At 31.6% G+C, this 13179-nt stretch overlaps 2 protein-coding genes across 4 annotated transcripts in view; one reads left to right on the top strand and one right to left on the bottom strand.

The window, feature by feature from the left end:
- Positions 1-1630: 1630 nt before the first annotated feature.
- On the bottom strand, positions 1631-3493 carry LOC113872082 (heat shock factor-binding protein-like). Its single transcript, XM_027509333.1, has 5 exons — positions 3421-3493; positions 3144-3197; positions 2888-2911; positions 2759-2801; positions 1631-2006 (listed from the first exon to the last, which is right to left on the bottom strand). Exons 1-5 carry the CDS (start codon positions 3421-3423, stop codon positions 1864-1866), a joined length of 267 nt encoding a protein of 88 aa, XP_027365134.1. The 5' UTR covers positions 3424-3493; the 3' UTR covers positions 1631-1863.
- Positions 3494-10585: 7092 nt separating this feature from the next.
- The window catches only part of LOC113871597, a 28015-nt gene continuing 25421 nt past the window's right edge, over positions 10586-13179 (top strand). The window contains exons 1-4 of one of the 3 annotated variants that reach the window (XM_027508689.1): positions 10586-10996; positions 11128-11350; positions 11470-11597; positions 13016-13132. In XM_027508689.1, coding sequence (XP_027364490.1) covers positions 10913-10996; positions 11128-11350; positions 11470-11597; positions 13016-13132 — 552 coding nt within the window. In that variant the 5' untranslated portion in view covers positions 10586-10912. Of the gene's footprint in view, positions 10997-11127; positions 11351-11463; positions 11598-13015; positions 13133-13179 lie in introns of all 3 variants that reach the window. The other 2 variants (XM_027508692.1, XM_027508691.1) reach the window with 2 other exon arrangements.

Here is a 13179-nt window from a genome sequence, read left to right as displayed (position 1 = left end):
AAGACCTGTATCACTCAATGATGCGAATAAGTAGGCACTCCAGGACTCCCATTAGTCAATGTATATCATGCGTCTAACCCTCAATTATCAGAGTTTAGTCATCTAAAACATTAGTGAAAAACATTCAATCCCATCACGTAATCTCGTCACACAATATTAGCCCAACGACTAACAACAATATTATGATGAAAGCCTAAAACTCAAAGAAATCAACACATATATAAAGTGAACGGCACAAGGATCTCAAGTACATTACTCTCTCTAACTGACACCCCAAAATATCAACATCTAAAATTTTTTTAACTTGAACCCTTAGACTGTTTCTTGCATAAAAACTCCCTTCAACTCCATTATCGAATCATCCTAACTCACAACATTGATTAGCCACTGAAGGATAAATGCAACCAACACAAGATATTGCGTTTGGCTTGTACCCAACAATCTAGTGCTGAACAATTTGGATAGATAAATTTAACACAAGAATGAGATGAAACTTGTCAAAAGTTGTGTACAGCTCTACACCAGCAAATCCTCAGCCTCAACGAAATTCATGAACTCGAACAAGACTAGCTTCCTCTTTACAGAGCTTTTCTTTTACATCAACTTAAAAAGTTCAGGTTTTACTCTCTTCTTGCTGCTTCTCATACCCCAAAAGTTGTAATAGAAACAGCAAAATCTTGCAGCCTATGGACAAGTGTTGACTATATATGTTTTATACACATGCTTTGCGTATTTTGATGAGGAATAAAGCACGATAGCCTGTAAAATATTGTGATGATATATAATTGTCGGTAAAAGCACAGATTTTTACTTGAATTGATTCCTTTAGCAATATCATTTCTTAAAGATCAAGTCTCCCATGACAGGAGTGTTCAGTATTCTCTATAACTTCATGATTCTTCGAGTTAAAAATATTTTAACTCATCTTCAAACACTCCTTTTGATTTTTCCTTGGATCCCAATCCTAAATAAGAAGGCAAGACCTTACCTTGACCAAACACTAGAAGAGTCAAATCTTAATAGTGGATGCCCTTCACCTTGTGGTAGAGTCTCGTTATGACATATGCAAGCAGCGATTTTCTCAGCCATTGGAATGCATTTGAACTTGAATTTTTAGTGTGTATTTCAAAAGTCTAAATTCTCAAACCCGTAAAATTTCACATTAACAACGACCTAGGAGACAAGTTTTCTTAAGTTTATATCTAAACATTTACTTCAAACTTGTAAAAGAACATTTGAGAAGAGAATGAACTTCATACACAAATTCGCGCATTACTATACAGGGGCTGAAAGGTCAAAGAGAAGTACTTTGTTCGTAACGGACAGTACCACGGGGAATTGTAGGAGACAAGTTTAACAAGTACTCAGAAAACACTGGTTAGGGAATGAAAGTGGAAAAGAAACTATTAAAAAGTGTTATTAATGCACTTCCACTATGATTGCTATTGCACCCTAACATAATTTCAAATAAAAGTTATCGATTTATTAATTTCTTAGCTGATACTCACATAGCATTAATTAACAAACGATTTTACCACAATAGAAATTACCAACACCTTGCATCATACAGCACACATACGTGTCTTTAGCCTTAGCTTTCTTTCAAAAGTTTGAAAATAAGCAAGGCTGAAAAAATGCATGGTAATAAGGGGCAGGGATCAACAAAGTAATTGCAATATCAAATTTTAGGTGTATACTCAAACTGTAAAAAAACAATGAGATTTAGACAAATGATCAGTTGCACACATAGCTACAGAGCACATCTGTTTTCTGAACCACTACTGTAGACAAAGCTAGATGCACAATACCAATCCAGATGCAATGCAATACATGAACAATGAGCAATTGAAATCAGAATGCCACTTAAGCTGAACCGTCTTCTTTGGTCATCTCCTCTGTTGGCTTAGCAGGGGCCGCAGGTGATGGAGACAACTCCACTCCCATCTCTGCCCTCAGGTCGCTGAGGCTTTGTTCCAACTCATTTATACGGTTTCCCATATCATCAAGTGCATTGGTGTCAAGAAAAACATGTTTTGCACAGTTTTAGTACTTGGCAACTCTGCAATACCCATGTAATAAATTTGGAAACACTGTCCATCCTGCCTTAGCCAGTAACATAACATCACATATACACAACCATACATAAATAGCACTAAGCCATGAGTCACAAGTTGTGCACAACTGCATGGGAAGTTACATTGAGTTTACAAGAAAAGGGTCAAGATGCAGTTGTGCGCAACTGTAATTCATCACCAGTGCTATTGCATATTTCCAGGACTAACTACCCCTCCCAAAAGCTTAAGCTATTACATGAAGACACAGAGAATGGATACTAACAGTGTATATATGCCATCATGTGATTGGTTTGAGCATTGATGGGTATTGTGGAGTTGCCGGTGAATTACAAACATTCGTTTGTTGGTAAGTAGCAACAAAAACAATAAATGAAACAATGTAAACTAAAGCCAAAGTACAGCTTAAACATAATCAAACTTAGAAGGTTCCATTTAATTCCCCAACTAGATGTCCAAAGTGATTCCAAGCAAGATAGTTAAGTAAAAATATACGTTAACAAAATGTAAGTCAATTTAGATCTCCTATCATCCAACCAGACTAACCTCTTCTAATCAAAGCTTGCACTCTGGAGGGAGGAAAAAATCACAAGCACAAATTGCCACTGCCTAAAACTAATTTCCTTAAATTCCAGTCTTAAAGATTAGGTTATTTTAAGAACTTAAAAGACATAGCAAAAGGATATTCTTCGTTACAATAGAGTCGGACATTGTCTGGAACCTATTTTGCTGGAAACACAATTCTAGTTAGCAGCAGTGAAACATATTCTAGAAGGCAGAAATGCAACTCTAAGAATCTAGACAATACAACTCACCATCTGCTGAAGAAGATTTTGCACCTGAAAAGAGAAAAAACAGGATAGACAAGGTCAGAAACTTATTAAACTTAGTTAAATCATCATGAATCTAAAACCAAGTACACCAACTCGGAGTAGAAACGCAAAGTAGCCACATCGAAAATATTCGATAGCATTGAAGATCAAATTTAATAAATAGCAGAATTGACGTGAAAAAATTGTAGCAAGAGAACAAAAACCATTAGTTGATCCATGAAAACGATGAACAACTTACAAAGGCTGTCATATCAGCAGCGCTTTGCTTTGAGTCTTGTGAATCGTGCCCTTCCTGCAATGACGAAGGAAACCAATGAGTATAATGCGCAATGACTCTGCTCACTTAACAAAAGAATTTATCGATGAGAGATGCAAATTTCGGAAAACCCTAATCTCATAAATATGCAAACTCCGATTTGTGTATGGAAACACATTGTGTCGGATAAAGCAACAAAACGAAGAAGATAACCAGATTTAATGATAAGCGGGGAGGAAATCGACGAAAGAACCCTAACCATGAGATGATGATCAATGCAGCTGCAAATTGCTCTGCTTCACAGTTTCAATTCAAAATGAATTGAAATGCGAACGATACCCATTTAAATTTGATCGGAACCCATTTGTAATTACTAAAACGCCCTCCCAGATTTTGAGGTCCTTGACATTATTTATAACATTATTTAATATATATATATATATACAGACGTACGTATGTACGTGTGTTCTCAAAATACATTGCGAAATCTGGAGGCAGAACACATTTCTCTTTTTGCTGTTGAAACGGGTTTGAATCTGGATGGCGCCATTCTTCTAAAATATTAAATACCACATTTTTTTTATCCAATTTTAAAGCGATTGTGTTCTGCACAGCTTTTTTTTAAAGAGTATATGTGATTATTTTAATGTGTATATATACACAACAAAAGTTTATATATATATATATATATATATATATATATATTTAAAATTATAAATTTTAATAAAATTTCTTATTTCTATTTCTGTTATATATCCTTAAAAATATATTAAAAATAATAATATTATTTTTGTATTCTGAACCGATTATTCTTATTTGATTGCAATTCATATGTTTTTTGGTCAGTATTGCAATTCATGTACACTATATTTGAGTGAAAATGAAAAAAAAATATTATTTTTCATTTGGTTAAAAAAAAAATGTCAAAGATGAAAAGTTTAATTTTTTTTTACTCTTCTCGTTTCCTCTTCAATTAAAATTTCAACTTTCTTTTCCCTTTAAAACAAATAGAGGGATAGACTATATCTTGAAACTTTAGGCACACTGAATATCCAATCTCCAGAAATTTGATCCAATCATGCGCCATTATTTCTCCAAGTCCCCCACATGAAGAAATGCTCTAATGAAAATTATTATTAATATATGCATTCATGCATTTTTAGTGAATTTCACTAAAACAATGTAATGTAATATACATTTATTTAAAAAATTAGTCAAATTTCACTAAAAATTAGTCAAATTTTTAGTGAATGTAATATACATTCACTAAAAATTGTTTTTCTATTTAGAGCACGGATTTTTGTCGTCATTAGGTTCAAAGAATCTCTGTTATATAGTATATTCTCTCTCTCTCTCTCTCTATATATATATATATAGTGTAAAAAAAATTTAGTATGTAAAAAAATAAAAAATCCATATTCTCCTCCTATACTCACACTCCACCTATACCATGGCCAACCACTGCCTTGGGCCAACAAAAATATTACAGTGACCTTCCCTCCTCTTACGTGGACTAAATTTTCTACACTAACTCCCCCGGCCCATGGGCTCCTTCCATCTTCTTGATGAGTCTTAGAATAGATGCCCTTGTCAGACCAAAAAGTAATGTATAGATGCTCTTGGACAACAAAGGGATTCTCCTAACTCTCTATTCCTATATTAGGCTCACCTCACCTTCAGTCCATCGCGTCTGGTTCCGGGACAAAATATAAGGGCATGGTGTTGTACGTTTTGGTTTGTTTGGTGTCCAACCCGGCTTGGGCCCTTAACAAATCTTGGCATGGAATGCTTTTTTATTTCTTTATTGTAAATATTAAGCTCTTTGTTTTCTCAAAGTTAGACACATATCATGCATACATGGCAATCTTTAAATAATAACAATAATAATATTAAACAGTATTAGTCAGCGTAGACTTTAAATGCTTTGTAAACAATTAGTTGAGTATGTCTTAGACTTCCAGGGTGTATATCTATCTATAACATTTACAATTATAAATTTATTATTAGGAAATTTTTGACACGTGTTATGTTGTCATTAAGAAAAATCGATAATATAATTTTATATTTTGTCTGCTATTTATTACTTTTTTTAAAAAAATTAACGGTTACTTTTATTTGATTATTAAAAAAACTATTATACATTTCCACGACTGTACAACTCCTACCTCAGATTATGAAATATATAAATAGTAAATGGAGACTTTTATTATTTTTCTTTAATGTTCAAATAAACAATTTTATGACAATGAGGATAGTTGATATAGTATTAATATTTTTTTGTCTTACTGATTAATTTCTTAAAACACTAGTCAAATAATTACAAAATAAAAATTAATAATTGAATGTAGGCATTCGTTGGTTAGCATTTTTCATTTTACTTTTCATTACCCGCATAAGTGTAATCAATTGAGGAGACCATGTTTAAAACATACTTTTATTTATTGACGAGTGTCAATTACTGTTCTTATATAGTCATCAATCCTTCATTTTTCCGATTAATGTTTATAAATTCACATATTGTAAACTTTCTCTCCATCTCTCAATACACCAAAGGTTTCCAATATTTGAATAAGGACACCAATATAACTTAAGGAATTCTTCAACCTCTCTCTCTCTCTCTCTCTGTGTGTGTTCATTTAATTCCTCTTCAACTTCTTATTTGATTTCTTAAAAATCGATCTTCCCTTATTCTCGCATTCTCAATTCTATTCAAATATCCAATTTGAGAAGTTGGATTGCTGAAATTTATAGTTCTATTTTTTTAACATTGATAAAGATTAATGCTAGCGCCGATAACAAGTTTTTTTTTTTTAATAAAAGATATTTTATTTTAATTTTCTTATTTCTTTCTCTCCCTTTCCATCTTTAACGGAAAAATGGATATTCTTTTTGAAGATATGAAATTTTAATTTTGATTTTTGCAAAAAAAAAATTGGGTTGAATTGTCTTTTCATAAAAAGATGTTTTTAAATATTTTATCTTAAAATAAAAAACTATAAATATTATCGACATGTAAACTACTATTATTTAACTATTTTTAAAAAATATTTTTTTATCTTTTAAAACATATAACAAGATCTTTTATAGTTTATGCAAATTTAAAAAATTTAGATAACTTATATTTTAAAATACTATTATTTTGTTTGTTAATACAGTATACAATGTTAAAAATATTTTATTACTACTAATTCAAATTAAATTCAAACACAAATGAATTAACAAATTCATCAATTCAATTGGTTAGTTTCTGATACTTAATTTTTTTCGCTATTTTATTTATTTGTTTATTTTGTTCTATTAGTTCATTGATTTTAAGTCCAACACTAAATTACAACAACTATCCTAATCATCTGAATATATTATGTTGCATGTTAAATTAACCTTTAATTAGCAGCGACGAAACATATTCTAAAAGTCATAGATGCAACTCTAAGAATGTAGAGCATATAACTCACCACTTCCCGAAGAAGCCTGAAAAAAAGCGAAAAGCAAGATCGACAAAAGTCCGCAACTATTAGCAACGTAAAGTAGCGACAATGACACATCAAGGGAAATCAATTGCATCGACGATCAGAGTTAATATACAGTGGAATTGATGTCAAGAATTCCAGCAAGAAACAAAAAGCGTTAGTTGATTTACGAAAACGATGAGCTTACAGAGGCTTCCGTTTTAGCAAGGTCGGGATTCGGGTAGTCTGATGAATCGTGCCCCTCCTGCAATCACGAAGGAAGCAAATGAACGTAATGCGCAATAGCTCTGCTCACTCAACAAAAAGATTCATCGATGAACAATATCCCAAATGGAAAACCCTAATCTCATATCATAGTTAAGCAGACTCAGATTTGTGTGTTCACATTGCATTGGATAAAGACGCAAAGCGAAGAAGATAATCAAATTTATTTTAAAAAGTGGAAACAATCGACGAAAGAACCCTAACCATTAGGTGATGATCGATGTAGCAGCAAATTACTCGGTTCCACAGTTTGTATTCAAAACGAAATGAAGTGCGTGCGAATACAGATGGCCCACACTTAAATAGGACTTGACTCGGGGATAAAAAGATGTAATTACGAAAGTGTCCTTCCGGTTTTTGAAGTCTTTTTTTTTGGCTGTGTATTACACCCCATGCACATGCTTAATCATTGTATTGGCGTTGTGTAATTATATTTAATCAAAGTCTTCACATGTGTTAGATCCACGTAATTAAACATGACAATGATTGGACCTAATCCAAGACCTTGCATGATTGTGAGTCAGTGTGGGTTCCTTTTTTAACCTTTGATTAAGAGGGATGCATGTGACATTATTTTCTCCCAATATGCTTTAACTATTGATCAAATTTAAATTATAGTAATTATGCATATATGAACATTCAAATATAATGTTTTCAGTCTGGAGACAGGATGAGTAATGGATTGACCAAAACACATAGAAAAGGTGTGAATGAAAGTTGTCGGCCAAGTGCGATAACATTGGCCCAATTTTACGTGACGGCGATAGCTTCTCCTAAATTAGTGCTCTGCTCATACACTTCTCTTTTTGTTTTTTCGTTTTTCACTTAACAAGCACTTGGTTTTAACTTTTCTTTTTTTAATATCTGTATTATAAAATCGATTCATTGAAAAAATAATGGTAAATGCATCTTCGACATTTTTATAGGCAAAGCTTTGCTGACCAAGAAGAATAGTCAGTGACGGCAAATTTTGGAAAGATATGATGTTTTTGACAAAAGCATAGTCGGTAAGGAAATTTCCATGTTTTTATTTTTTGTTCAACACGAAGTTTCCATTCTTTAAGAACAATTTAAAGAATGTATTAAAAATTTATATCTAAATCTAATGGGTTATAAAAAATAAATTAGTGAGCAAGAATTTTCATGTATTAAATTAGTTTTAGATGAACTCTAAGAGGTATTTGCAAAAAAATAAATATTACGAATGTCTCTATTATATGACAATTTTTTATTCGCTATTTTACAACAATTTTAATATATTATTTTTAATACATTTTTTTAATTTTTATATTTCTATATTTTTAGATATCTAATTCTAAGTGAATTTGTAAAATATAAAATAAATATTTATTATTTTTTATTATGTAAGCTTTATTTATTTTTATTAAACATATACTTTACATGGAAATAATAAATATTAATAAATAATATAATGTTAAAATAAAAAATTTAAACATATATTATAAACTCGTAAAATCGTAAAGATACAAAATCTAATCTATGTACACTATTTTTTTTTTAAATATATCACTTTATTGTTTTATTTAATTTCATTAATCTTAGATTTTTACATTTTAAAAGGTCAAAAATACAAAAGATACTGCAAGTACACTTAGTAAAAAAAAATAAATCTGAAAACCTTATAAATAAGTAATTGAACGTGTTCTACGGACATATAATTGTGTCTAACACAGATATTACTGTGATTCTCTAGACCGAAGAAATTCTCACACAAAAATAAGGATAAGAGAATTACTCAAAATATTTATAAAAATTAATTTTCAACTATTAATCTTTTTATATAAACTTTACTTTGTAAAAAGAATTATTATTTGTATAAAGAAATAGTGTGTGAACTGCGTAGAGCGTGGTTTATTATTGCTAATAAGAAAATTTGTGGTTACTTAAATCTATAAAAATTCATACACAAATGAAATACCCATTGCAATCTTTATCAAACAGTAAAAATGTTGATATGATATGAGGAACTGGACATAGTCTTTAAATTTGTAAGTGAAACAGTATAATTTTTTAATATTATTATTCTTACTCTATATATCTAATATTTTACAAAATTTAGATTTATAAATATTATTAAAAAATATTCAATTTTTCGTTCTTTTATTTTCTTTCAATTTCATAATATATATTATTAATTTTTATTCACTATTAATGTTACATAGCATGTTTCTTAAAAAAAAAATAAATTTCTCTGTTACTGTCACATGGAATTTCTTTTATTTTTTAAGTATATATAATTATTAATGAAATTAATTAATTTATTACCCTTTTTATCCATAACTTTATAATTTTAGTATTATTAGATATTTTATATTCTCTACAAATATTTTTTCATTGAAATGTGACTTCTTTTTTTATTTCTTATAAATTATTGATTTAATAAATTATTTACCATATTTTTATTTTTATGGTTATTTTAATATTTATTAATAATTAAAACAATATAAACTATTTTTTAGCATTAAATAAAAATTAATATTTTTATTAAATGTATGTTTGACATAATAAGATAAAGTATTCAATATTGTTTATAGTATAATACAATATAAAATATTAAATAATTATTTATTCGTATATTAAGTACAAAATTTAGCTATAAATAAAAAAAGTTTCCATTTTATATAATATTATATGCAATAAAAAATAGATATAATTATTTTTTGTTAAAAAAAAATTTTAAGATATCTGAATACACTAATATTATTAAATATTTGGTTAATAAAAAATTATTAAATTTAATTTTTTATCCGTATAATTTTTTACAAATTAAAAAACTATATAAATAAAAGGCAAAGTATCAGCTAAAAAAGTTGTTGAAAATTGTGCAACGTGGAGCACCCGGATGAATTAAACTTGTATAAAGAAATTAAGAAAAGCTAATTTGAAAAAACAAAGTAGTCCTTTTTTTTATAAAAAAAAACAATCCTTTTTCCTTTGCATAGCAAGGATAAAAGTTTCTTCTTATCTAATGGGTAAAAGGATGTCATGGAGAGATAAGATCAGAATGAATCTTTGACTCAAAAACAAATAATAAAATAGTAAACAAAAATGATAATAATTTTAACCATGGTCAATAAGATTAAAAAGGCAAAAAATCCAACTAATAAAAATAAGATTAAGTTACACTTCCCTATTAGGAATATACTTACATTATATCAATTTTTATATTGTAATTTTTACATAACTTTCAATAATATTAATAGTTAATTTTGAAGTTTTAAAAGGAAAAAATCAGAAGTAATTGAAGTATTTTCTTACAATTTAACAACATGATAATATTTTAAAATATAAAATTCAGTGGTAAATTATAACAAAAACATGCATAAAAAAAAGCAGAGGATTGTGGCCATCAATAACGAGGACTTGCTGATTTTACTTTAAAAATTTTATATATTTTGAAAATATCGCACTAATAATAAATATACGAGGGGTTGAAGATTTAAAATTACTTGTTTGATAGGTTGCAATAAACTTCATTAAAAATTAGATTATCCGTTGACCGACTCTTCCTCGAACCGCCGCTCAGTCACTGCCTAGTTGGCTGCATGTCCCTTCCTTTCACACACACTCTGTCCAAAGTAAACTCTCTCTCTCTCTCTCTCTCTCTACTCACGTAAATATCCAAATTTCCATTTAATATAATCTGAGTTTCTAACGGAGGAGGCTTGTGTGCAAATTGCAATTCCAATTTGGCAAGTTGCACCGCACGCACACCTCCTAACTCCAAAGCCTCATTTTCCATTCCTACTCTACACTCCACCCTCTCTTTCTTCTCTGCGTGTTAATAAGCGGCAAAAGGAAAAAAAAAATAAAAATTAAAGTGATTATCATATAAATTAAATACCATATTAAATAATTTGTTATTCGTATTTTGTATTATTCATCCATTCTCTCCTCCTGGTATAAAATCAACAGCACAACATTTACATGATCTGACTCCTGAATCATCCTTGGTCTTTGCTTGTTTTCTCTTCTTTCTTTGCGCGCACATCCACCATGGTCGAAACCAGACGCAGCAGCTCCTCTTCTTCCAAGCGTTCTCTCTCTTCTCCTTCTCCACCTAACACCAAACGATCCAAGGTACCGTTTTTACTCCTTTTTCTTGCTACCCACCTCTCTTATTCGATGTGAATTTCCTTGTTCCTCATCTGGGGTATTCAAATTCAATCTCAAGATGGGTAGGTGTTGATCGATTTTTTGTGATGGCGTAGGTGTCGGAGGATTCCTCGTCCACTACGCTTCCCTCCGCGGGAATTATCTCTCCGGTCAACGAATCTGGACCCGGTAATGAATCTGGAGAACCGGAGCTACGACCTTCTGATCTGCCAGATACGGCTTCGTTGAAGGCTGTGGATGCTTGTGATGCGATGTCACCTGATAAATCTCTTTCTGTGCCCCTTGAAGGCGAGGCCTTGGAGTCCCCACAGTGTTTAGGTGTGAAAGTTGCAACCTTTTTCGTGTGTTTTTCGTCATTGTTGTGTGAGGTTGTTGTTTCTATGCATGCATGTGTTTTTTTTGGATTGGTAGGATTTATGAATTTGTGGAAGCCTCAGGTGAAACAGCGGAGAAATCCATGGTGGCTGGCGCGGTGGCGGCACCGTCTTCTGGTCGAGTGAAGAAACGCCCTACAAAATTTAGCCCCAAGACTGCGTGGGGGAAGCTCCTTTCTCAGTGTTCTCAGGTTTGGTTTTACTGTTATAGTTGAGTATTTGCATGCTTGCTGCTTGTCTTGGGGTGCTTATGTTTAGCATTCTGGGAATTGGATGCATTGTCAAATCTGATCCTTGGATTTTTTACTCTTCTCAAAAGTATAGTTAGTGACTTTGATGACGTGTGAGCCATTGTGTTGCATTTTTATAATTTAGAAAAGCTTTTAAATTGTGGTTGCTTTGCAATCAATGAAATCATGGAAAATCGCAGGTAAAAGTGGATGATGCAGATGCAATTGTGGTTGCATTCTTGCAGAGGCTTCCAAAATCTTAACATTGTGGCTGTGATTTTGAAATTATGATTCTAGTGAGCAAGGGTGTCCCAGTCAACGAGGCTCCCACCAAGTGGGGTCCAGGGAGGGTAGGTATATGCTGCCTTACCCTTGGAAGCAGAGAGGCTGATTCCAGGATTTGAATCCATGGCCTCCAGGGCACAAGCCTGAAACCTTTGCATCGTGCCAAGGCTTGCCTTTGAAATTATGATTCTAGTATTACAGATATATAATACTTTCTGCATACGGAAATTCTTCAACCTGACTAAATTTCCTAAAGCCTCGCATTGCATTCTACAGTGCAGGGTAAAAACAACCTGACATCATTGTTTATTACCAGTACACTGATATCCCACTTGTTAGAAAAACCAGGCTGATCTTCCTTGCTTTGTTGCATAACATGCATTGTTTTTTAGAAGTGGAAAAAGTGTAATTTCTCAGACACAGAAGAGTTTTTGCGTTTGAGAACAACAATATATTAAGCAAGGGATGGAGGCTTAATTCCTGAACTAGAGGGGAATTGTGGCATATTAAGCATGAGCTCAGGGGAGGTTGGTGTGAGCGACCTAAGTTATAAGATTGGAATGATAGGCCTTAGTTGTCCAGGTCCTTAACTCTTCAGGAGAATAATGAGAGAGGAGTCAATGAATTAGTTACTTCTGTTTGGAGCTTATTTGTAAAACTAACAAACCATATAGGAGAAACAAATTGGTGGGAACTGATTAACTAATATATTAGCTACCAAAGCAGTCTCAACATCCTCTTATTTTGGAGTTAAATGCTGCAACTTTGTTAAATTTGAATTTCATATTGTGCATTGCCAGTAAGATAAAATCTTATTTTATGCTCTATCACGTGTTGTAATCACTATCAGATTATAGGTTGCATAATCAATGATGCACAGCAGCAAGCATCATTTGGTGTTGCTTGGTGAAAAGAAAAATTATATTTGATTTTGCTAAAAGCATGATGTTTAGGATAATGTTCTATTTGTTGTTGGCTTATAATGGGGAGAACTGTAAGCTGATTTATGTTCCTGTCTCCTTGTTAACTCTTCCATTTCTGATTTTACTGTTGTAGTTTTGGAATTAATCTTTTTGTTATTCATGCTTCTCCAGCATCCTCACCTGTCCATGAGTGATCCTATCTTCACTGTTGGTCAAGGTCGTCATTGTAATTTATGGCTTAAAGACCCCACAGTTGGTAGTGTTTTGTGCAAGTTGAGCCACATAGAGGTAGAGTTTCCTACTTAATCTTTTGAAACTTGAAATGACCCACTGAA

This window comes from Abrus precatorius, unplaced genomic scaffold (genome assembly GCF_003935025.1).
Source record: "Abrus precatorius isolate BTA unplaced genomic scaffold, Abrus_2018 Scaffold7, whole genome shotgun sequence".
Taxonomy (NCBI): Eukaryota; Viridiplantae; Streptophyta; class Magnoliopsida; order Fabales; family Fabaceae; genus Abrus; species Abrus precatorius.
This window is presented reverse-complemented; position numbering and strand designations above follow the sequence as displayed.